This window comes from Ptychodera flava, chromosome 10 (genome assembly GCF_041260155.1).
Source record: "Ptychodera flava strain L36383 chromosome 10, AS_Pfla_20210202, whole genome shotgun sequence".
Lineage (NCBI taxonomy): Eukaryota > Metazoa > Hemichordata > Enteropneusta > Ptychoderidae > Ptychodera > Ptychodera flava.
In genome coordinates, this window is record NC_091937.1 from 40,409,687 (window position 1) to 40,434,982 (window position 25,296).

General features: G+C 39.4%; 1 protein-coding gene across 9 annotated transcripts in view; it reads left to right on the forward strand.

Moving 5' to 3' along the window:
- The window catches only part of LOC139142781 (androglobin-like), a 120,753-nt gene that overhangs the window by 21,978 nt on the left and 73,479 nt on the right, over window positions 1-25,296 (forward strand). The window contains exon 1 of one of the 9 annotated variants that reach the window (XM_070712943.1): window positions 1,914-2,096. The exons of 4 other annotated variants lie outside the window; for them this stretch is intronic. In XM_070712943.1, coding sequence (XP_070569044.1) covers window positions 2,011-2,096 — 86 coding nt within the window. In that variant the 5' untranslated portion in view covers window positions 1,914-2,010. Of the gene's footprint in view, window positions 1-1,913; window positions 2,097-7,980; window positions 8,181-9,918; window positions 10,102-23,064; window positions 23,355-25,296 lie in introns of those variants that run through there. 4 more of the 9 variants (XM_070712942.1, XM_070712941.1, XM_070712937.1 and 1 more) reach the window with 4 other exon arrangements.

The following is a 25,296-nucleotide window of genomic DNA, read 5'->3' on the forward strand; positions in this document are numbered from 1 at the left end:
TTGTCTAGACTTCCTTACTCTGTAATGAACTACAAAGACAATCACATTATGGAACATAAATTCAGATTTTTGATTAAATTGCCTCGAGAATTTTGATAAGAATTTTGTTATTCATGATTTTCAGCTAACCCCACCAGACACTTTCTGGCAGTATTATGACAACGGAGCAGAAATGTATGCGATCGTTTAGCGCCCTCAATCATTGAGATGACTACCTGTTGAACCCGAACTTCAACCATTGATGTCAAACATTTGGAGATCATAAACGGTGGCCTTTTCTACGGTGGTTTCTAATTCATAGCACAATGAATTTTGAATGACGGTGGTTCGTAGACGCTTAGTTCACCTCTTTGTCAATATTCCATTTGCCACCAGTTCAGATATTTGAATCGAGCCGTGTATTGAAAACTGCCTCAGGTCTTGCAGATAAAATTAAAAAACTTACTGAACCGGCAATGCAATTAGCTCTATAGCACCGTCCCTGTTTGAGCTTCAGTATAAAGGTATAGATAATGCTGCAAGTGATACAGTGAAACATTATCCCTTGTATAACGCTTAAAAAGCAAACTGTTTTTTTTTATCCCAGGTGTTGCTCTTTTCTGACATTTCAACCCTTTGTTGTCAGAAGTCAAGACGTTTGAGACATTTGTTTCGACAATTTCCCTTACATAGTTTACATTTTTTTGTGAACACAAAACATTCTTCGAAACACACTACATGTCTACATAGATATGATCTGTATCCCCCATAAGGTCATTTACTGCACATCAACTACTCAATGACCGGGTCGACTGATCACAGGATTGCCTGACGAACTTCAGTTGTCACAACTGGCTATTTTCTTTGAGCGTTTATGATACTGGCAACTATGGACAATTTCTCTCCCGTCGACGTGCTGGGTCAAGTGAAAACATTAGCTTGTCTTATACTGCTGTCAGTCTAGGCCAACAACCATTAAGATAGTTCGCGCCTTAAAAATGAAATACTTATGTATCTGTTCTGCCTTAACACAAGCAAATGTAGCGACCAATGCATGGAATAACATGGTTTATCTTGTCAATATTTTAATTTGCTCCGAATAAAATAATGATCATCACTATCATCCAGGCTAACGTCACGTTACCGGAGTTCAATATTTGAAATAAAGAATCACCTGAAACCAAAGTTATGACCTTTGGGTACAAACATCTTCAAATTTCCATAGCGACGCTCGTCACTAAGCGGAAAGTTTTAACCCGGATAGGAAAGTTGCATGTGCCGCGACATGTGAATAAAAGTGAACGTTATAAGTAAAACAGCCCCTCTTTATATGTCATCTTTGTACGACAGGCTGCAGCATGGGTGTAATTATAACCTAGTGAGCTTGCTCATTCAGTTTAAAAATAGCCAAGTCAAACGTAAAGCCAATAATTATCATAATAATATATCGGACCACGTCTATTGAGTGGGTTATAATGACCTTTCACTCAAATGAAACAGGTTTGTGACCAACTTGCCGCACAAATACTTTCAGCTAAAAGTTATTCCGTCATGGTGACGCGACGGGTGTCCAACCACTTAAGGTGTTCGGGATGAGTGCATAAAGTTGTTCAGAAATTCCCTCTACCGTTGGCAGTGTATGTTCAACATAACCTTTCCCAACTCGACTGATCGCACCCAAAAGCTGACCAGACGTCGATTTTGATATTATCTTGGAGTTCTGACCAACGCAGAGTCATGGAATGGTGTTCGCCCACCCTACTGACGATAATGGCTCGATCCAGTCAGATGACTTCAGTTGCAATGTAAGGAGTTTAAGCGGGTCTGGAAAAGTATATTCGAGCAAACAAGATAGGTTGCCCTTAAAAACCGTTAATTGGTTGGCAGTCACAGTTTTATTGCCGCTCGTTTCCACCCGCAGTCAGTGTCAATGACAAACGCATCCAATCTGAACTACAAGGAGGTCAAGGAATGGCTTCGCCGACCAATTTCTGCTAGATAAATCGCGTGCAAAGATCAGAATCGGGAGCTATGGCAACAGCTTCGTCCATTTCGACGTCTCCTCACACCCCGCCTACCGCTAGAAAACGGAGATTTAGCATAAAAAGCATATTTAGGTGAGTTTTCCAACCTCTGTGAGTGACTTTTGACTGTTTTACCTTCATAGAGCTTACATGCATCGCACGCCTACCAACCGGGCAGACGACGCGTAACTTGGTTGTCAAAGGCAGGTGAGAACTTTTAATCCGTGGTTACGAGGCTTATCTGGTTGGTGAATAGTTTTAAGGTACCAGCGTAGCTGTGATTACGGATTAGTGTAAAGTTTAACGGTTTTACAACAGTCAACTCAATAATACATTTGAACAAGCAACAGACTTTCATGTTGCAATATTTTTATTCCGCTTGGCATAGCTTTAGGCAACACGTGTGTTCAATTTCTCTTGTTATTCGATATCAACAGTTATGGAACTGTTGATATTCGGCATAAGGACTACAAGGAACACCTTGTATTTTACTATGGAAATTTCTGAGCTTTGCAAAGACGTGTTTTACGCAGCATGAAAGTTTAACGCAAATAAACACACCCTCAAAAAAATCGGACGTTTACACTCGCGATTATTAGCGATCGCACACCAATAGTGAACAGAACATGATTGCTAAAGGCCTCTAGCTCTCCGTTGAGCCTTTATTTGCAGATCTGTCACCAATGTAGCCTCGTTTGTAGTCCCTCCGGCCCCAGAAGTGGTCTGAGCTTCAGCCGCTACAGTGTCCTGTTGACAGGACCCAACCAATCTGTGCCCTTTCCTCGTCTCTGCATCAGGCCGTGCAGTGTTCTCACAGGGGCGACCTTAACACTGCGAGCCATCGCCTTTCAGAAATCCAACATTCCATTCACAGGTAACCATAACACAGAAGACAGCTGACTCTCTGTGGCTATTGTATATTGTAACGAATCCTGATGATGTTTGGCACATTGAATCTAAAAGTCCTTATGAGTTTCCCCATGCAGTACATTTCTTTCTCCTGTCGTGTTGGCTTCACTGCGCAGGTCTGAGACAAGATCAAAGAGTGACCGTTTTCTCAGTTATAAACATATACCAAATGCGATAGAGTATAGTATATATGAGCGGGTGACCAGAAACGCAAATGACAATAGAGTTTTTTTATATTCCATTCAACGTGACTTAGAGGCAAGCATTTTTATCATAATCTCCGGCATTACAATAATTAACTATAATATAAGCTCACCTTTTCGTGTTTTGAACAGTGACCGGTGACTAACGTTGTTTGGATCTAGCCTTGCAAGCGATTCACTTTATAAAGAAAAATAGCGTGTACAGCTATCACTTTGTGATTTAAAGTCAAACTAAAATAATGTTCATTTGTGGCATTCTCTTGTTTTGCTGCAGACGAAAAACAATGTGAATAACATTAAGTTGCTGTTTTTAGGACACTTACAGTTCACACTCGAAAGAGTTTTTAGGTATTTATTCTAATTTCCATTTTAAAAATTTAGCCATTACTCCAATTACCCGCTCTAATGTCTTTCACAACGAACGAGACGACTCTTAAGCGGAAAGGTATGGTTCAGCAACATGTCAAATTGGCGGCGATATTCTTCTTCAGGAAATGAAATGGTCTTCAATATTATATTGAACTACTGGTAGGGTGATTTCGGCATAATGTCGCTGAATTCGTTTAACATTGAGTTATATCGTCCGTCATTTGATGATGTCTGTAGTTGTGTATATTATTGCGTGCATTTCGTACATCCATTCATCAACGCCATAGGGATAATGTACCAGTAGGATTTGAACATGGTCACAACAAAAGATCTTTCTTTTTTCTTAGTAACAATTGATGTTTTCAGTCGTCGATAGGAGATTATCAAACTACCCACAATCCAGTCTTCAATCATAGCCATTATACATGATAATTGTTCCTCTATATTGATATGCCTAATAAAGGCGAATTCGGATTGCAGTTCGTTTCGATCCGTACCAGATACTCAAAAACCCTGCGCCAATGTTCATTTTCACCTTGTATTTCATCGTATAATAGCAAACATGACCAAAATATTGAGCCTCTACATGTCATCCAAATATCAATATTGACAAAATCGCAGTCACTGTCAAGAACTCTAGACGTAAGTACAATAAAAGGACCAAAGAAGAAGTGAAAACGTTTTGTGAATGTAAGTTAAGAAACAGTTAAGGTATAATGAGAATTGATCAATCAATTCTTGAAATAGTTCCGCGTCTCTTTACACCTGTAGCTCAGAGTGCGCTTTTCACAGAATCACATTGATTGTAAGGATACGCGATTAATTCCTTGAAGTAAACAAATATGATTCATCGCATATTATTTTAAAAATTCGCTTAACTCTGAATGTCCTTAAAAAGAGGTACGTTATCTCATATTTCCCGAATATAATTCGAACACGACAATCATACATACAGATAATTCACATTGCAGGAATTGCAATTTTACAAGGTAATTCAATTTCTTAGTTTGAGCTCTGGTTGTCATGTACAGACTAGTCTAGCTCAACGAAGCGATAACGTTAAACGCTGTCAAACTTTAATTTCGTACAGGACTTAACTTTTTCACCTCGATGTGAAGCTGCAACTTGATTTGGTACAGAGGTCAAACTATTCGTAGGTGATATAGGGTCAATCTCTTTATGATATCACAAATGCTCAAAATCGTCTGTAAAACTCATGCGCCATATAACCATCATCACAGCAGGTTTTATGATACTGTGATGACAAGCTAATGAATGCAGTTATCGAGAATCGAGTGTCGCGTCGATATGTTGTCTGGTTAACAACCTCCAGACCTGGTTGGCAAGGTGACGGATTGGTGGTCGCCATAACAACCAAGGCCGCTGATCGACCGAAAATGTTGGATTCGATATCTTGCATCGGGAGGATATGATTGAGAGAGATACATGTACATTTCAATGATATTACATAGGGCCTTATTTCGGGCCGAAATAAGGCCCTATGTAATATCATCTAAATGTACATGTATCTCTCTCAATCATATATAGAACAGCAGAACTGTCGAATGAGGAAATTTTGTTTTGTCCTGAAAACAAATATACCTTTCGGCTTCCCTCCTTTCAAGAATCCGATTAATTCGCTATTAATTTTGCAAAAGGTAGATACTGCAAATTATAGATCCTGGAATTGTTTTTTTTTGATCAATCAAGTTAAAACTGATGACAATGACAACGAAAAATGTGATGAATTGTTTCATTGAAACTTTACGTGAGGAATTGCAAAACACGCTGCAGTTCAGTGGACATGCCAACAGCCATTTAAATTGCTTCTCTGTACATCTTATGTACTTGATGGAAACAAGGAATTGCATGTTAAAGTCTTGCTACTGTATGTACGGTGTTTGAATATAAATGAATCGTCACTGGTTACGCTTGTCTATCGTTGTCAGTCAAACTAAAGTTATCATAAAATCAATCGTTTAAAAAACTTCATGTTCAGGCCTAACAAAGTGTTGTAATGGTCGTAATCGAACTCGTAGACCATAAATTGAAAATTCCCTGACAGGCGACGGCCTGATCAAGACTTTTCACAGTGTATGGTTGTAAGTTTACTAAGTAAATCCCAGCTACCTCCGTGATCCCGAGCAACTCGTATCAGCCAGTCGCGGAGATTCTTCACCCTTTAATCCTGGTGTTAGCTGCCATATTTGACCTACATCACCCGTATCCATGCATTCATTTTATCGCTATATTTAGCGATAAATATATATATAGATCATTCATCTACATATAGATCATTCATCGATCAGACCAGAATGGCATAAAACAGCCCTCTAAAGTCTATTTGTACAATTCCTTGAGGACCAGTTTTGCAGACTGATAAATATATCGCAATGTAAACTTGTAAATTCGAAAATAATCCTTGTATGTGTCAAAAAGTTGTGAAGAAAAAAAAGAACTTTGTCCTAGGCAAAGTAAGAACGAGACAGAATGTACACTGTAAGTTTCAAGTGAATAATTTTTTGATTTCATGCCAGTCACTCAGCTTACAAAGAAGTGACCTTTGACATCTAGACTAAACTTCATAGGTACAAGTTTCATGTACAGTAGCTATGTATAGCTAGCCGGAAAGGGAGGGGGAGGGGGATAGCTCGAACAAATAAAGCTTGCCCGCACATCTATACCGGTCATATCAATATTTATGTAATTCCGTCACAAATATGTACAATTTTTGTTGCATGTTAAGCCAATTGATACTCCATGATGATATATACATTGGTCCATGTTGTATTCCTAGACAAAGAGAGATGATATTCCTGCATGAAATATAATTGCATATCAATCACCGTCGAATGATGTGAACTTCTGTGAATACAGAGTGTGCTTACTGATCAAGTTCGTATATTTAGTATTTTGGAACTGCAACAATTTTTCTGGGCAAATTATAATACGGAAAAAGATAACATAGAAGGCACACTTTTTCAAGTTTAATTAATAAAATGTTTTATTGACTTCATTGGGAAATATGATTAAGCAGTTGTTGTACCGCAGATAGGGGTTAAAATATCTCAATCTTTCTCTGTGCAATGTTTTTGAAACCCATGAAGTGTTTCAGCAAGTTGTAGGGCCTAATGAGGAAACATACATTGTTTAATCAAGCGTTTTAGTTGTTTCATTTTATATTGCACCGCCTCTCGTTGTATCACCTTAGGCTGCCTTTCGTCGAAGTATTGTAACATCACGATTTGAAAGACGTTTCTCGTAACGATAGCGAGTCAACAGCTACCCTGGATGATACAGTACTGTTCCACTGGGCCTATAGCGGCTTTCGAATTCATTTTTAATGAATACATTTTTGTTGAAGCTGTAACATGTGAATACTTTATATTTTCATCAAAGATTCGTCAATTATTAATACATTATTCTCCCCTAACTCTGTATAATTGCATTTTTGTCACAGTGATGAATGAGAGGGCGCTTTCCAGATCTCGATGCGTTTTTAAGTCACTGAATTAACCGTAAAACCATCAGCTTCCTTGGCTCCTGACAATTTCAATTACAAACGCAACTGACATTTCCTGTGTACTTTTCGTGTTTTCTCATCTAATTCATTGATTTCAATGAACACACTAAGAAAACAATAGACGATAGAAATATTACAGTTAGAAATATACTTTCTTTCATCGGTGGTAATTCATTTCAAAATACTCATCTCGAAAGGATGTATAACAAATTTACCGATTTCAATGAGGAACCAATTTGCTAAGATTCATGAATAGAATCAACTTAGAGAGATATTTCCTTATTAAATCAGGCATTTTTGATCGAAAGAGAAGAAAACAGAGTACTTGCAATAACGACTTGAATTTTCCATTCTCTACCACTGGGTAACATGTGTCCTAATGCGTTAGAGTCGATCAGAAATGTGTGTATTTTAGCGCTTTGATTCCTTTGGTAAAGCTTCAGCATTCGCGTGAGCCTTTGTGTGCTAAGCGTTTCAAAAAACGCGCGCGGTTTTTTTTGCGAGTTTCCGTTTTCGGCGATACGTTTGTTGATCTCTGAGCGTGTTTCAACAACGTACTAGTCCAAGCAACCGGATGGGCAATACGTGAATATCGCCGTCTCCGCGCCTTTCAATAATGGCCATGTCCGTTTAGTTGTCCATGTACTTTCGGTGATATGTGACGCATATGGTGGGTGATAAATGCCGTTGGGTTATGCGTGAGTCATACCGGTTTCACAGCAGTTCATACTGGTGCGGTTCTGCGTCTGCGTCATCGTGTCACCAATACTGAATTTGATATTCTTGTTGGTAACGCACTATACAGAATAAACAACAAACACCGAAGCTGTTCTGGTTTCAACTTCTGAATCAATAACAAAGGCCTAGCAAGTAATACCCCTGCTATTCTATCGCCCCTTAAACTTGTCGGCATGGCAACTCCGCCAAACCTTTGTTTAAAAAAATGCACGACATACACCTGTCGTTTCAAACTGCATGGAAAGTTCAAAAACTTTCCGAAAAAATCCACTCGGTTTGACCATGCCCGGGAGTCGGTAGTTGTCTGTGGCCAGTGGTTTGAATTATGGAACCACCAGTAAGTCCGACACCTCGCAGTGGAACAGCTATGTCAAAATCTGGTGATAAAAACAAAGGAGAGAAAAGTGAGACTGCTGCAGCGGCTGCCCAGAAAAGGTAAAACAGAAATCTCCCACATTGAAAGAAACGGCTTACTTTGATATTGTGTTGTAAAATGTCAGTATCTGGCAGGGTGAGAGTTTTTTTCATGCATTCCTTAAATTGCCTACAGACGTAACAACTTAAAACTCGATTGCTGTCGCAATTTTCTATAATTATAGCGAGGTCGGTATAAAATGAACAAGGTATTTACCTTCTTGTACTAACGTCAATTATGGTCCATTGCACGAATTTAAATTAGAAATTCTGGAAACTCCACGTCCCTTGGGTTTACGTAATACTGTTTAAAACAATTTTTCAGAGACTTTGACCATCAATTTAAATATCATCCCAGGATAAAATATCAACATTTATCGATTTCATTAGTTTATAGTTTTGTCGTGGCTTTGAGGTTACTGATTCTGCTAGCCATTATAGTAACTGAGTAAGACCATAGACCCTCGAGTTTTTCTCGAGGGTCTATGGTCTATGATTCTGCTAGCCATTATAGTAACTGAGTAAGACCATAGACCCTCGATTTTTCTCGAGGGTCTATGGTCTATGATTCTGCTAGCCATTATAGTAACTGAGTAAGACCATAGACCCTCGAGTTTTTCTCGAGGGTCTATGGTGAGACCTACATCATACGGAAGATATTATAAGTTTGAGTGTGTTGACTAATTTTATTTTTCAACGTGTTCTCACGGCGTTTTAAAGTTACATGTAAAGTCTGTGTCTACTACTAATGCAATAAATCTCCTGTCAACGGGGACATGTCTGGTTTAGCTTTTGCGGCATTACGAGAATGCCATTAGCTGAGTTGAACTGTACGGGCGCTCTCTCTATAGTTAAGTGAAGAGGGCGTTGTCACGGTTGCGAATTGCAGGATTCGGCAGGTGTCCTGTTCAAGGCTTCACTTCTGACAACGCATGCGCAATGCTTTCCATATGACCCTAGAACAAAATAACATATTTTCCCCAGTTGTATCCAGTATGGTACAAGTAAAATCGTAAGAAGCACTATAAGTGCTATATTACCATTCATTATTGCTAATGCTTCGCTTAATGCTGAATTCCTCTTTCAGTGAGAAATCGTACAACAACTTATGCGATGATTTTCCTAGCTTTAACAAACACTGTGATGATTGTATCAATCGTAGAATAGTTGGATCTCAACATGTTAATAGGTTTAATAATGTGACCTTTTGTGAATGACCTTGAGTGAAGGATTTGTACGTATACATAGATACATACATAGATACATACATAGATATACATATATATATATATATATATATATATATATATATATATATATATGAAAACATATTTGGAAGACACAATGTACTATAATTTGTACCATATATATATATATATATATATATATATATATATATATATATATATATATATATATATATATATATATATATATATATATCACATTGTGCTCGAACTAAACATATGTGGAAGGAGTAATGTGCCATAATTCCTATGTGTTCTACTCCTGACAACCTCTTTTGTTTGTACAATAACAATAATTACTGTTGAACTGTGGTCTTCAGGAATTCGTTAATAAGTCCGGCATTAATCACTGTCCTATTGCTTCACAACATTTGCTAACGTTAATTGCATGAAGCAGGTGTCGCGTTATATGTGCAGTAAAAATCAGGAAATGAAACAAAAATGTAATGAATTTTTAATTTTAACGTCAGTCAGCCAGTTTGCGTGGATAGTAACGTCGTGCAGTGTGTAGAAATGGCGGAGCGAGGATCGGCGACTGGCAACCCACAACAGCCAAAGTTTGTGCCGCTGAAATCGATCGCGGAATCGGCGCGGGGGGTGAGTCGAATATCGAATTTAGGGGAGAAGAGGAGGTTGCTGAGAGAGAGGGAGCGATCGGCGGGCAGCGACAGAAGTAAACTTACAAAATCTGAATCGTAAGTCTCAAAGTCATTTCTCTATAACATCTGTGTTTTCTCAGTCGCCAAGCCTTGTGAATCATAGTTTCACATACAAATGATGGCTAGACTCGCTGAATTGTGCCCCTCATAACAATCATAACAATCAAAGCTGCTAGTCAGTCAACAATACTAAGATGTCAGGAGATTAATTCGTTCATAATCAATCTCTAAAATGTGATTCAAGTTGATCATGCACAGAGTGAAAACCTGTATTTTAGTGGGTCGCAGCGCCAGCCGCATATTGCATTCGTTGGTCGTAATAAGACGCAGCTTTTCAAACCTAATTATTGGCATAGTCAAAATAATTTAGCTGTCCACAACCTTGAAGGTGAAGACGTCGGTTTCAAGTTGAATTGAACCCTAGTTTCAAGAACAGAATTGTTATTTTACAAAGAATTCAATTTCCCTTTTGCGATGAAAGAAAATTGAGCAGCCATCGCGGAATGATATATTCATAGTAAGATAGCTTTGAGAATCACGAAGGCGTCTCTTGACAATGCTCATTGGTGTCTTGTTTCAGGCACTGTCTTAAGCAGCTGCTTAAGGTCAAATGTATAGTCTTAGTTTTCCATCAAGGACGAGATGGGGTTATTTTACTTCCCGTTCATGTTGTTTTGATTAACTCCTATTATTATATTCATAGAGGGATTGGGGTTTTAAAAATTGAATTCAGCTTTCTTTCGGATCTTTTTAAGACCTGTCTAGACAACCAACTCTATTATCTATTGAAAATCTACTCACTATCAACATATAAAAACTCTGTAGAGGTTGAGTCTGACGAAATGTTGCAAGGCAAGAATTATGTAATCTTTACATTAATATTTACGGATTCTTATATCCATATTTATGGACTCTTATTAGTTACAGTTATGGGTCAATCACCTTGGTATATTAAAACAGACTCAAGTATGAGCAGAGGTCAAGGAGTCATTCCCCTGTAATGATTATTATTATCTGTAATAGACAGCTACTGATCACGCCTTGCAGTCACGCGATTCAACAAAATTAATCTTACAAGAGATGTCCTTCCTTAACTATAGGAAGTATATCTAAAGGAACGATCGAACTTGTAAAGAACTGTTAAAAATCGGCTTTAAATTAAATAAGGACCAAAAATTAGATGTAATTTTGAGACTTTGATATTGTATAGAAACATATTTCAATCTATGCCCAATGAACGACAATTTTAATGAATCAGTACGATTACGTTGTTCTTCCCCTTTAAAAAAGAGAGAATTTTATTGGAAAAATCAGAGAATGATCCTGCCTGGCAAGTTGCTGTATGACTTGACACCAAGCCAATAAATCCTCATGTCAGTCCAACTACTTGTGAGTCTCTATATTGTTGATCTCTGAATACTTAATGCAGGAAAACGAGAACGCTCGACGAGGATTGCAACGCTGCACATACTTCGCCCAGTTCCGTGGCTGGCCCGAAGAGCAACAGCTCCCAGGCGTAGGGTTACACCTTACGGACGAAACCCAAAGGTGGTACCGAAGTCAACCAAATGAGACCAAGGCTGACACGGAAACCTTCGGAAAGGCCTTCCTGAATAGATTTGGTAAGTGCGGCCCTATGTGGCTTTATGACCAAATGCTATTCCAACTGAGGTAGCAACCAAACCAATCCGTCGAACAGTATGGTTGACTCCGGCACCATCTTTTGGCTCCGTCCGTCATGTACAACCCTACGCCTCGGAGCTGTTTCGCTTCAGGCCAGCGACAGAACTGGACGAAATCGGTGCAGCGTTGTCACCAACGTCGAGCTTTCTCGTTTCCTGCTCTCGTAAAGTTCCGGATCCCATACAATAGGTGTTGTCGTCACTTGATTGTCTTATTGCATCGAGCTGGGTGTTGGTGCCCTGTTGCCATGGCATTCGGTCAGTCCTGGAGTTTCTGCTGCTGGTGCAGGTGCAGGTGCCTGTTCCTTAGTCATTCTTATATATCTTCGTCCGCTCCTCGTTTTCATATATTTTCAGTAAGTTTACTTTGCTGCCTTTCGCTTTCTCCACCAAAAGAAAAAGCTGTATCGTCAACCAGGGGAATTGATGCAATGAGGTATGCAGAGATCAACAAAGTAGAGACTCAAAAGTAGTTAGACTGGCATGAGGAGGGTTTATTGGCTTTGTGTCAAGTCGTACAGTAACGTGTCCTGCAGGGTCGTTCTCTACCTTTTCTCATAAAGTTCTCCCTTTTAAAAGGGAAATAACAATATAATCCTATTGATTGAATAAAATAATCGTTCATTGGTCATAGATTGAAATATATTGCCATACAATGTTCAGGTCTCAAAATTAGATCTAATGATTGGTCTTTTTTAATTAAAGTCGATTTTGTAATAGTTTTTTACAAGTTCGACTGTTTCTTTAGATATACTTTCTAATTAAGGAAAGATATCTCTTGAAGGATTAAATTTGTTGAATCACATGATTGCAAATCTTGATCAGTAGATGTTTTTACAGATAATAACCACTACAGGGGAAAGACTGACCTCTGCTCATACTGGAGTCTGTTTTTAAGTCCGAGGTGATTGACCAATAATTGTAACTAATAAGATTCTAGGAATATCAATATAAGAATACGTCAAGAGTACATAATTCTTGCCTTTGAAACAAAACTGATTTTGAATTTGTTCGTGGCAACATTTGGTTTTCATTTTGTGCACAACTGAAGATTTCGAAATCCGCAAAAGAGGAGCTTTGAGTCACGGTGAAAGAAGTGGTTGCAGAATTTAAAGACGATGAGATGTTTGCAAGATTTTCTGATTGTAACAAGATGAACATAATATGTTTATGTATTTGTCTTCAGTTTTCAAGACATTTTCACCAACAAGTACTTCAGCTGCAACACCGTCCGTCGCTCTTTCGGATGAAATAACTGTAATGATTGGTTGCAATGGTATACTGTAAATTGCCTTCGGACAGGATTGCTAAAAATATCTTTTCAACACAATTACCATAGAGGGCGTCTCCCAGCCAGGGGCTTTAGTTTTTCGTGAGATTCTCACAATTATGTGGAAGACCATTTGATAGGGTTGAGATGAAATAATCGTTACCCTCGTTATAATCTTCTCATTCCGGCCATGTTAAAGATGCCTTCACAGTACTGCGCTTATTATTAAGTGTCTTATGGGGGAGGGGTGGGGACGTTGATTATACTGTCTCACAAACCGGATGGACTCCATAAAAACAGATTTATACTAAGAGGAGTTATTTCTTTTTATTCGGGTACTGCCGACACAGTACTGGGAGTATCTTAGTGCGCCGTCAACGTTAGATTCTAACAGATCGTTTGTTTGACTTTCAAGGATAATTTGAACTATTATGGTCTCGTTGAAAACTATTGAATAAATCAATCGATTACCATATAACCTGAAAACATTGGTTAAAGAGGAATGTTATGCAATAAACATCATTTAGCATCAGAGTTGAAACAGATAACTTCATGCATGAAGCTACAATGAAACTGCAATTTTCTGTAGTTGGGATGAGCAGGTCAATCACCCTTCGACATGTGACGATGAATATGCGAAATGTACATGTGAGACCTGTTTGCAGAAAATGTATTTATAATTACATTGATTTCTCTGAAAACTATGACACTGTCTGATGAAAAGTGTGGTTTATGATGTCTATCAGTGAATTCACAACGGCTTCAACATGCATCAGTTAAAATAACAACACACTGCAAATGAGATCGTTTGTTTAATAAAAAGAGAAATAAGTTAGTTCATTTGCGTGTTCATTCCCAATGGATAACGATTTTCCACTTAAAGTAAATGATTAAAGTCGTTGAGTCATGTCCGACGCTTACACAAATCAATTATTGGCGAAACATATTGTTCCCAAAACACAGCAAGCATCCTATGAAACAAGCCTTGTCATGTCAGCACAAGACGTGCAACCCCGGCGTGTAACACGATATACACGAACAAAAAGCCGCCATTTCCGGTGTGCAGTGTTTTCCCTCCAGCGTAAACAGTAAATGGCGAAATGGAGCTCAATGACAGACTAAACCTTTCTGGTTGCAGGGAAGGGATCAGGAATGATATTTGTACCTGTTTCCATGACGACGAGCAGATCGAATTATAACATTATTTCCTGAGTCCATCTGCATGCTAAGACTTGTGTAATTGGCAGTATGTAAGTTGAACCCTGTATCACTTTGCTACACTTCACAACAGAAGAGTCTGTATGCCTTAGAGCCATGGTACATTTGCTTTTATTACTCTACAGAACACAACATTGAACCAAAAGAAATTCCCTCAGTTCCTATTTTTCACTTAATGTTCAGATTTCTAAGCAAAAATATACCTGTTAACTTCCCACTTACAGACAATTGCTATTGTAGTGGAAATATATAGTTTGCACTTAACTACAACATTATTGAAATTGCGCGAAGCTAGAGTATTATCTTTTCAATATATGTTTTAAAGAAACATGTTTTCTATCCCGGGGGAGGGGATACCAAGATTAAAATGGTCGTTTGAAAATTCACGTTTTACACTTCAAATGTAGATACATTCAATAAATCTACCTCGTCTAACCATACATGTACATTAATAATGCACAAAGGCTGTACAAGTTAGTACTTTGTCATGGCGAGTATTACCCCATCTTTTCTTGTCTAGGTTCTGTTTCGGCGTAGTCTTATCCTGTCACCAAACCAGCAATGTCACGTGATTCTGACTCTTTCCTTTGATTGGTTCTATCTCTGTCTATCTGACAATATACATAGCGTCTAATATCCGAAGTTAGACAATTCTCAACGACGCTTCGGGTCGTGAGGATGATGAAAATGCTCTCTGAAACATGTAAGTTTTCAAGCGTCGTTTGAAAGTGCTGATATTTGGAGAGGTTTTGATGTCGCAGGTAGAGATATAGTTCCAAATGACAGAAGCTGCTGAGGAGAATGAACAGTGACCGTAGGAAGTCAGATTCCATGGTTGTGTGCAGAAGGCATTTTTCCGATGAACGAAGAGTTGACAATTGATATTAATGAGCTCAAGAACAACAGGCCATGTTTCAGAAAATCACAAAAAATCTGTGAAAATAGTGAATTCTCTTCACAATAACGATCTGACTATGCCAGGATGGTTGCCCATGGCAACCGATTCCGAACGACGCAATTACCGTTGTGCGAAATCATTACATGGATTTTGAGCTTTTCGCGATTCGCTGTTACCTGGGCAACAGAGGTGATTGTGTGGACCCCGAATAAAGGAAGAGTTTACAAATCCTAGGATGATCTTTGACCCCCTGGGAACAGAAGAGACCACAGGGTCGACTTTATTAGATTCATTCCTCATGTATGATGTGAGACTTCACTTTTCAAACTTATGTCACGTTGCATTATTGAATGAACGTTTACAACTTCGTCGGCAGTTATAATTCGCGGTGATAATTTGTCCCATAAAAGAGGGACAATTTCGATAATTTGTCATGGTAATTTGTCCAACAAAACAAGGACAAATTCGATGGCGTTTGGTGACGTAAAGTGACATCTTATGTCCCTGTACGCGTCCTCAATAGTTTACAATTATCACTATATTGTAATTGACGATTAACCTAATATAGATCGAAGGAAACATAAAGGGTGTATTTAAAACTTATTCAGAGAATTAATGATCTTTGAAGAGACATTACTCTATGGGGAAAATAAAAATTGATGGCTGTACAGCGTAATGAATTTAATCGGATTTGAACCTGATAGCATTGCGTGACTAGTACACATGTAAGAGATAAATTTATCGATCGTCGCCGTAATCTAAGTCTCCACAATTGTGTGACGGCTTTCCAAGTAATGAAGCTTTGAATTGCCCGCTGTAGAGAGGTTGAAGCACAATATTAAAACCCGTATCATTGATATTTCACATCCAATTCGATGGTTACCATGGCAATGGTCATGTAGTAGCTAAGATGACGAGCAGATCACCTTGTGGAGTGAATTTTATCTTGGGAAGTCATCAAGATCAAATCGTCAAAAAACACAGGTCTCGCTTCTGAGGAATAGATAGCCCAAAGAGGCATCTGGTACAACGACGCAACATCTATTTCCACGATAACGAATGTCCCTGGCATCCCGTAGTTCAGCCTCCGATACATCGCGAGAAGTCATGTTGTGAGGCTCCTTTCGGGCAGAGAAACATTTGTATCGGAACGGATGATGCACGCTTTCTGACCGGCGTTGCCAGCACTGTTGCAGTCTGAGATCATTGCACTTTTCGCAACCCCATGACAATGCTGACCCTTGACCTTTCAGCTGCCTTGAAAATGTTAGTAGAGTAAAAATGTGGATTTCGAAATAAAGTACTTACTGAAGTATGTCCATATTCAGTTTCTCCCGTCTGCTTCAATCTGTATTGATCAACTTTGATTTGAATACTGTCTTGGATAAATTAATTACATAACTTGCAACAATCCATGAAACTGGAGCTCTAACTTTCACGATTTTTCTGATGTTTTTCGTCACTAATTGTCAATTTTTCCATCATTCAATGCTTTGAACATTGTGGACGGTGTCCACATATGCTTTGATTATAGGTTCTTCAGAGCGGACTCGGTTTCAATTAAAACTTTCTCGAAAAATAAACAGTAATCACACGCGAAAGCGTCGACAGTACTAGTTTGAGCACTGAGTGTTCCAACACCATCTGGAAAGGAGATTTAAAGCCAGGGACCACTACGACCAATGTAAACACTGTATCTAGGGTACGTTGGCGGTTGATGAAAGTTAATGATTATCGTAAAATTTAAACGTTACAGCTATGTTTACGTGATGCATCTAGATATCGTGCATTAAATACATTGTTTGTAAACAAGAAAGTCGCACACGCGCAGTTCCGACGACAGCCTCCCTTTAACAATACGCAAAACAAAATGCTGTATGATGAAGCTACAGCATAAAGATGGCAAGCCATATGTTTTATAAAAGCCATCCTCTCATTGTTAAAACTCGCTTCAGATCTTGAAAACCTATATCCAGTAAAATAGTCATTGAAATCCTGATCTAATATTTCATAACCAATCTCTGAACTGTCACCACTTGTTCGATCGGTGCGACTCCCAGAAAAATATCCGAATCCGTAAACATGCCAAAATGGCAACCAGAAGAATGAAAAATTTCTGGTCAGCAGGAGAAAATCTTTCAGACGAATGGTCAAAATGCGACGACACCAGAGCGTGATCAAAATATCAAGATACCGATAAAACGTTCATAGCTGTTGTCATGGTAACTGGAAACTATTAGCGTGTAGAACCCACTTAGGAGTAGTGACTTGTGATCGACATCCATGACACTCTAATTTATCGGCAGAGAACAGCATATCCTATTAGACTGCTGGATGGCAACTACTTGGGGCTACTTACAACCACCTCTGACCTCCATCTGAGACCTGAAACTTTCACCGGCGTAATTAGATCTCTCGATAGGGCTTGTTGCCATGGAAATTCGCTATCTTTCCCGAAATATAATCAATACAAGCAGCGCAGGGTGCAAGGTCTGTACTTTGGATACAACAGTAAACGATAGAGCGGTTGCCATATCTGTAGATTACTGTCAGATTTAACAGTCACGTGGGACTCAAAACTCAGTTGTCTCTTTGCCCTGTAGACTTACATTCTTCTTCTGATATATACAATATTTTAGGATAACAAGCTTTAAAAGGGCAGTTGCTTTACATCTAACATTGATCATTTTATGAATGTTTTCCGGCATGCTTTAGATTTAACTTGTATATTGCCTGCCTCGCTGAAGCATATTTGTAAACCGTGTTGTATTAAAACGTATGAAAATTATCGACAAAAGTATTTATGCTGTGTAGAAAATTGTGATAAAATGAATATTTGGCAGGTCAACACACTTTGCTGGAAAGGAAGTCTAGATCTGTTTATGTAAGAACAAAACCTTGCAAAAATTACGATCTGTTGAGGGCACGCCTTGAAGCTAAAAGATTTAGACTTTTGTTCAAATTTTCCCCAAGGAAACTGTAACCATTCCCTTCCGAAAGAAAGAGTAAAACTCAGGGGTCACCGTGCAAATTTTGGTACTAAAGAAACAAATAAGGCAATATTTACTGATACTTGAAATTCAAAATGGCCGTCATCACTGTGCTAACTCTATGGGAAAAATAAAAAATTTGGTTTTCACAAAAACAAACCGATGAAAACTTTATTTGCTCCATAAGCTTCAAAATGAGGCCCCACAAGTGGCAGAACAAAAGAGTATTGTAAAAGTTTGAGAGTCCTAGTATCTGTCCCCAAGACGCATTCTCAATGTAGGCTATAACTGCCTTTCTCCAAATCACAACGTTCACACTGCTTCACAGAGCAGCAGTAACTCCACACTATATCCCGTCTGAAAGGTTAAAATTTGTACTTTCGTTTTAGAATTTATTTACATTTCATCTGAAAATATTTGTTAAATACATTCATAGCGATTGAGACATGTCATATTGTCAATGGACAGGTTACCACTCATGTCTGGTGTCCTATGTACAACATGTCACTGTCGAAAAATCTTGCCAAGGCGCAATATCAATGTGAAAAAAGACGCATCGTTTTCCAGCTTTCCTCTGCTCTGACTGCCAAGCAGTACTCTACACACTTATAATTCATCACGTCTCAACTCACGCTAACAAGCTCTACCAAAAGAGAGATCTTTGCCCTGGACTGCATTTCACCCTTAATTTGAATAGGTTGTCCTGATATAAGCGGGCTATCCAACTTCGGATTAAGCTCGGCTCTTTCATGTACACATCCTTCTTTCAGACAAAACATTACTACAGTATAATTTATGTATTAACCGCGGAGAAAAGTGCCTGATTCGGTTTCCTTGTCCACGATAAAGGAGGCAAGAGAGCGACTTTGCGCTCTGATATTACGCAAATTTAACCATTCAACCAGGCCATAGAAAGTGGCGATGCTAAGGACTTTGCATTTATGGACTTTGCGGGGAAATATGTGATCCCAGTCTCTTGTGGATTAATTTGACATTTTATCGCCGCCGGGGGAGAAGAGCTAACGAGCAAGTTGGCGGTAAAGCTCCGTTGCCCATGCGTAACACAATCCTACAAGCTGTGCAAATTAAACCCGTTGCATCAATAGTAACCTCACTTTGGTGTTCAGAGCAGGAAATACTAAATGTTTCTATACGGAGCATTCACTTCAAATATACAATGTTGTGCATGCAACGAGAATTCTACGAAATTCGAGTAGGCTTACTTCTGAAGTAATTATTTTCAGATCTTGTTTAACCCTTTGAGTGCTGTATTTTTTCCCGCCAAAATTTTAGTGCAACATTTTACTAATTTTTATGAATTTTTCTGAAATTTTTTTTGATAATTTTTACCAAAAGGACATCGTTCTCATTGGCTACACTTTTTATCAAAATTTTGGCAAAAATCTGAAAAAAATGACTGGGCTATAAAGTTATAAAGTCGACAAAAATTGACTTTGGTGCTCAATTGCATGAGCTGATTATCTCACTAAAGGCATATAGAGGGCATTGCTTTGAAACATTTTGAAGTACCAGTTAAGGGGAGCTTGCGATAATGAACTACTCTTGTTCGTAAAATTAAATTCTTAAGAGAATTGTATAAAGCCTGGCATTTGACATCGCATTTTATCGACAAACCAATTCATGTTAAACACATTTGAAGTAAAGGGGCAATTAAGTCAAATCTAATGAGGTATAAATGACGGGGTTGTAAAAGATGAACGTGAAATTTGCTAAAACAGGAACAAAAACATAGTATAAATTTTACAAGGTCAAGTACTAAAACACTGACCTGACAGGGAAATAATTTCAGTTTAATTAAAGGTACAAGCACCTCATTTTTCAAGCACGACGAAATGCGAGAAACGTTGAACTTGCCATCGGTCACGATACAGACGAGATTCCTTACACTGTGTACGTTGATAAATGTTGCAGAAAAAGTATATTCTGAGTTGAAATTCAACCAATTGTAAGAAATATTGCTGAACTCTAACAATTTATGAGCGTTCTTACGCTGGTTTGCACTGTGCCTGCTGTCGTCAGTCAGAAGCTGTCAGCCATAAAACACCTTGTAAACGATTACAGCAGACCTAGGCATACTCTTGAGTGTCTCTCAACATCGCCATGAACGACCTAGATTGTGGCAATACATTGATTGCTTCATTGTCGCGCCAGAATCTCCATAGTAACGTGGCAAAGTCATTCAAGTTGATATCATAACACTGTCCACTTGTAAAAATCGGTTTGAAAGAAACTTCTACGACAGACGACCTCCTTCCCCCTTTTCGAGTAAATATCGTATCCAGAACATAAAACATGAACAGTTATTTCAGGGGACGACCGTTATTCTGAAAGAAGGTACAGGACGAAGCATCAGTATCCTCGGCCAATCAGGTGGAAATCACATCTCTCGTGTTCTGTAGCTAGCATATATTGAACTAGACTGGTTAAGGTAGGAAGCGCCTCAGGGACATATATTCGGACTGTCAATTTTTTCCAATACTGTTCTGGTCTAACGCCTGTTGGGGCTCATTTAAAGCCCCCGGAGTAAGAAAAAATTCCATCCGTCTCTTTTCTTTTTGACAATCGAAAATTGCATTTTTCCCCATAGAGTTAACATAAGGATGGCGGCCATTATGAATTCCAAATATCGTTAAATGTTGAGCAATTTGTCTCTCAAGTCCAAAACTTTGCACGGTGACCCCTGATTTTTATTTTCGATTTGGTTATATTTTTCATCGAAGAAAGTTTGAGCAAATGTGTAAGTCTTGGATCATGTGGGTGAGGCTCTAGGGTCGGTGCAGTTTAATGGTGTAAGTCTGAAACGCCCGTAGCTGCTGACAACTACGTTTTGTCAGAGACACACTTACATTTTGGGGTGAAAGTTCAGTAATATACACCCTGTGCAGGCTAAGCTGCCTGTGGTTTGAACAGATCACACAGATCCAGTTGATGGCACGGAAGCACAAAGGCTATTCGATGACATCCTGTACTTGATCAAAGGTTGAAAGCGAGTCGTCGATATTCTAGACTTGTTCAACGGGCAGACCTGTCACTATTATTATAGGTTTAAACGAAGTGGGTCAATTCTTAACCCGGCGAAAGTGTAGCATACGGTTTTATAGAGCAACATTAGTACATAGCATCATAACTTCATATTTACCTCAACTTTGTGATAATCTGGATATTTTTCATATTGTCGGGAGATCAGACACGATTTTTCTCGTCACATAATGACGTCATCAAATCAACTCACCCGACAATCAAATCAGGGACAAATTGTAATATACACCGCTCGCTAATCTGGCGGTAAATTGATTCGCAATGCGCATAGTTGTGAGCTGCACGAGTGTTTATTTCTCTCCTTACTCCGTGTCAAGTGAGGAACTATATCTCTTAGCGCTTTCTGCTTTCATTTCTTCATCTTTCCGCGCCGTTGCTGGGCGACATCCGAGGAGGACACTCTGCTGTGCGTTTCATGCTGATGCGTTTGTTATGTACTTGAAGTTGACTTTTCCTGAGGGTTCATCTCCCGCCGCGTGTTCTCTACAAGCGTTCCCGTTTGGTTTTGTCTGCCTCGGTCAGGTTCACGCACGAAAGTGAACAATACTGATGATTTGCGGGACCTGATGAAATAAGACTACGGCCAATTAGACTTTGCTATCGCTGAAACGCGGCTATCCCTTTTGATAACGTTCGTAGCGGTGAGTCTTAGCCAGACAGACTACTCACCAGCGCCTGGTTCACTTAGCTGAGGTACTCCACACGAGGTCACTCCAGAACACTGATGGAAAAACCTTGATGTAGATGACAACAATAGACATTACTCTGCGTGTGATTTGTCAATACTGACAGATATAGCACCGCAAATGACTTGGACGGTTGTGATGTCGCCTAAAGCTTTACGCAGTGCGCCTCGCTGCCTTGCCTGATACACGGATATCCATGCATTCGTTCACAAAGCCTTTGAATTTAAATCTTTCATCGCGATTTTTAAAACAGGATATTGTAATGGAAGCGTGGATTGACGAAAAAAGGCAGTTTCCGATGAAGGGATGAGTTTTCAGATCAGCTGACCGCCAACATTATGCTGCACAGATTGTTTTGGATCAAAGCTTTAGGCGTCACCATCGTTCTTTTCTCTTCGATGATTGAATATTTGTACAACGACATCGAGAAGAGGGAGAAGTTGGAATTTAGTTCGGCGTCATTAGAGCGGTAACGCCGGTGGAAATCAACCGGACTCAACCCATAATTTTGAAAACCAGAGTGCAAAAGGCACTGGAGATTTAGCACTCGTCTCGTTTCACTGAATACGGCATAATCTCACTGAGCTCTACCCTCGTCATCACCCTACGCTATCGCTTCGCCACATCATCACTTTGGTCGGTTGACAGCAGTTGCGTGTTGCTACATCTCTGCTTCGGTGGATATTATTTGCGTCGGATTGTTGTACAAGACCAGCCTCGGCTTGGACAGACACGTGAAGACAGGGCTACGTGTGCCGTTACCGGCAGAATCACACCTCATATGATTTTCACAACCGACATCGCCTAATCGATATCGTATTCAAACAAAAGGATTTGAAGCAGACGGTGAGATTTTGAGAGGCTCAGTCGCTCATCATACCAAGATTCTCGTATCCAGTGCGTGCGCCAGGAAACCCCATTCAGAAGACTGAATCGAAAGTTAATCTTTGTGAAATCTGTGCATCGTTAATACTTTTTGAGTAATATTTGATGTTGTTTCTTGGCAGTTGTGTTTTTGAATCGGTTCAGTACCAAGCTCTACAATCGCACAGGCAACGACATAAGTGATACTGCTAACAGCATTTCAGTACATCGATTTTGTACACTTTACATCTTGACAAAGATCAATAATTGATTGAAAATATCAAATTCCATAAATTTTGGTTAATTTTTAAGTGAAACCTGTATTAGAAAATTTACATCTCAAAAAATGCATCATATAAATGTAGAACCAGCTACTCCACCGGACAGCAGTGCATCCGGGTCAGCATCCAGCACAGAGGAAGGCAGCCCGCCTCTGAAGACGGGCACGCAAATGCAACGACTGTCCGTCAATTGGGCGCTGTCGCAGTCTGACCTACGAGACCAGACGAAACGACCTCCCGGACTTAGCCCGTCCAAATCATCGCAGTCTCTCTCCATGCACACGCATCAATTATCAACTTCTCTGCATGTACAACAATCATCAGCGTTCAGGAGCAAAGGGTAAGTGTACGGCAATCGCTCTGCTGGGCGGGGACTTGACTGGGTTCACTTCCACTTTAATAGGTGGCGCTAGTTTCTCGTGTGTCACCTGAGACACTGAGAACAGAATCTCCCTTCAATCAATACGTTTGAAACTAATTGTTGTGTCGGCCACCTGTCTGAACTCTGTCAACAATTCAAACTATCATAGAGGCACAGAGATGCAAAGCACTCAGCGTTTCATCCTTTCTATTCCATCGGTTTCTTTCTTGAGTGCTTTGGTACAACTTTTGTTCGTGTTTCGTTCTCTCTGTCGCAAAAGAAAGGCTTGAACCGTTGCAAGTCTAGTGTCATGCGTGCAGTGACGTTGTTTGTAGAAGCACAGTCCCTGACGAAGGGACTGTGTGTAGAAGTAAACGAAGACATAATTTTGAAGTTCACACAGACCTTCACCCGATAAACGATTTTTACTGGAGTTGAAGATCAGCATGGACCATAAATTAGTAATTAGGCAGAAACCGGAAATAGAAATATTCATGTTTCCATGGTGATGTATGTCTTGAATTATATCAGGGACTTTAGTTCGATGTTGACAACGGATCGATGCTTGGTTCAATAAATGCAATCGCCATGCTCCGCACAACCTGAAAATCAATTTTAAGAAGATTCGTGAAAATAATGAACAAATTATTTGTCACTAGAACTTGCCCGGCATGCAAGGTTACAACCATGGGAAATAAAATCAACATAGTCGTGTTTGTCTCTCTGTACAAATCCAACATCGGGATATTTCGAGAAAATGACGTTACTAGGGCCTTTGGTGTGTGCATTCATTGCCCAAATATTCGTCTACACACTTCAAGCCCAGAGTTTACAAAAAGCATGCTTTTATACCACGTTTGGGATACAATTAAGCTCAGTTTGGAATTATTGACATCAAAGTGCAAACGAAACTTTCCCGAATATGACGTAACAGATGTAGTACCGGTCTTCCTCTAGTCTTGCAATCGCAGCGGCACAAATTCGTGGCGCCCTCAACAGTTGAACACTAAATGAGCTTCACAGAAGCCGTCTCATTCACTTTAATTGCAAAGTTTTTGTTTCGCGTGTACACCGAACAGAAGAAGACAAACCGAAGTCAGTAAAGCTAAACAAATGGAACAAAAAATCATGAATCAGAGCACGAGGCAGAGACATGAAATTGTTGGGACTGCCGAGGTGCAAGTTTTCTATTGAACGCTACTCAGTTAATGCTGACCTGCCGAATAAGGTAACAGTATAACCCATTAAATGTAATAAGTAGATTTTACGCATGAACGCATGCATTAGTTACATTAAGTTACCGCTGGGTCTGTATCAAATATCCACTGAAAATAACTGATAAAGCCAAAAATAAGTAAAACTGCATTTTCATAATTGCTTCAGAGGGCTTTGTGGTATTAGATTTGGTTAAGACGTGATAGCCTGGCGAAATTTCCTTTGGAGTTTTTAATTCCTTCAAAATGAAAGTAGTGTCAGATATCTGGTTCTCAGTCCCTGAGATGTGTATTGGATACGGAATACCTTAAGTGAGATCTAATTGCCTATTGTTGGCTTAATAAACTACGCATAAAAAGTGAAATGTTGTCGTGTAAAGTGATACCGTGCACTCTCATAACTCTATGAAAATCAGCGCATAAATTTGAACACCTCCGACGGGCTGTAGTAATTTTCCCTGCTCCATTGGAACACTGTCACCTCGCAGTGGATGGAGAGCGAATACAAGAATCAAGTAAACGGAAAACAGAATACCATGGTAATATGGCAGATTCTCGTTCAAGACAGAAAACTATGCCACTATCAAAGAGACAACGTTCCTACACATCTCCAGGACTTTACAACAAGGCGCAGGGCGTCAGCTACACCAAACTGCGACTGAGATTTTCACTAGAGGCACCAGACATGTATGTAATTCAGACATTTT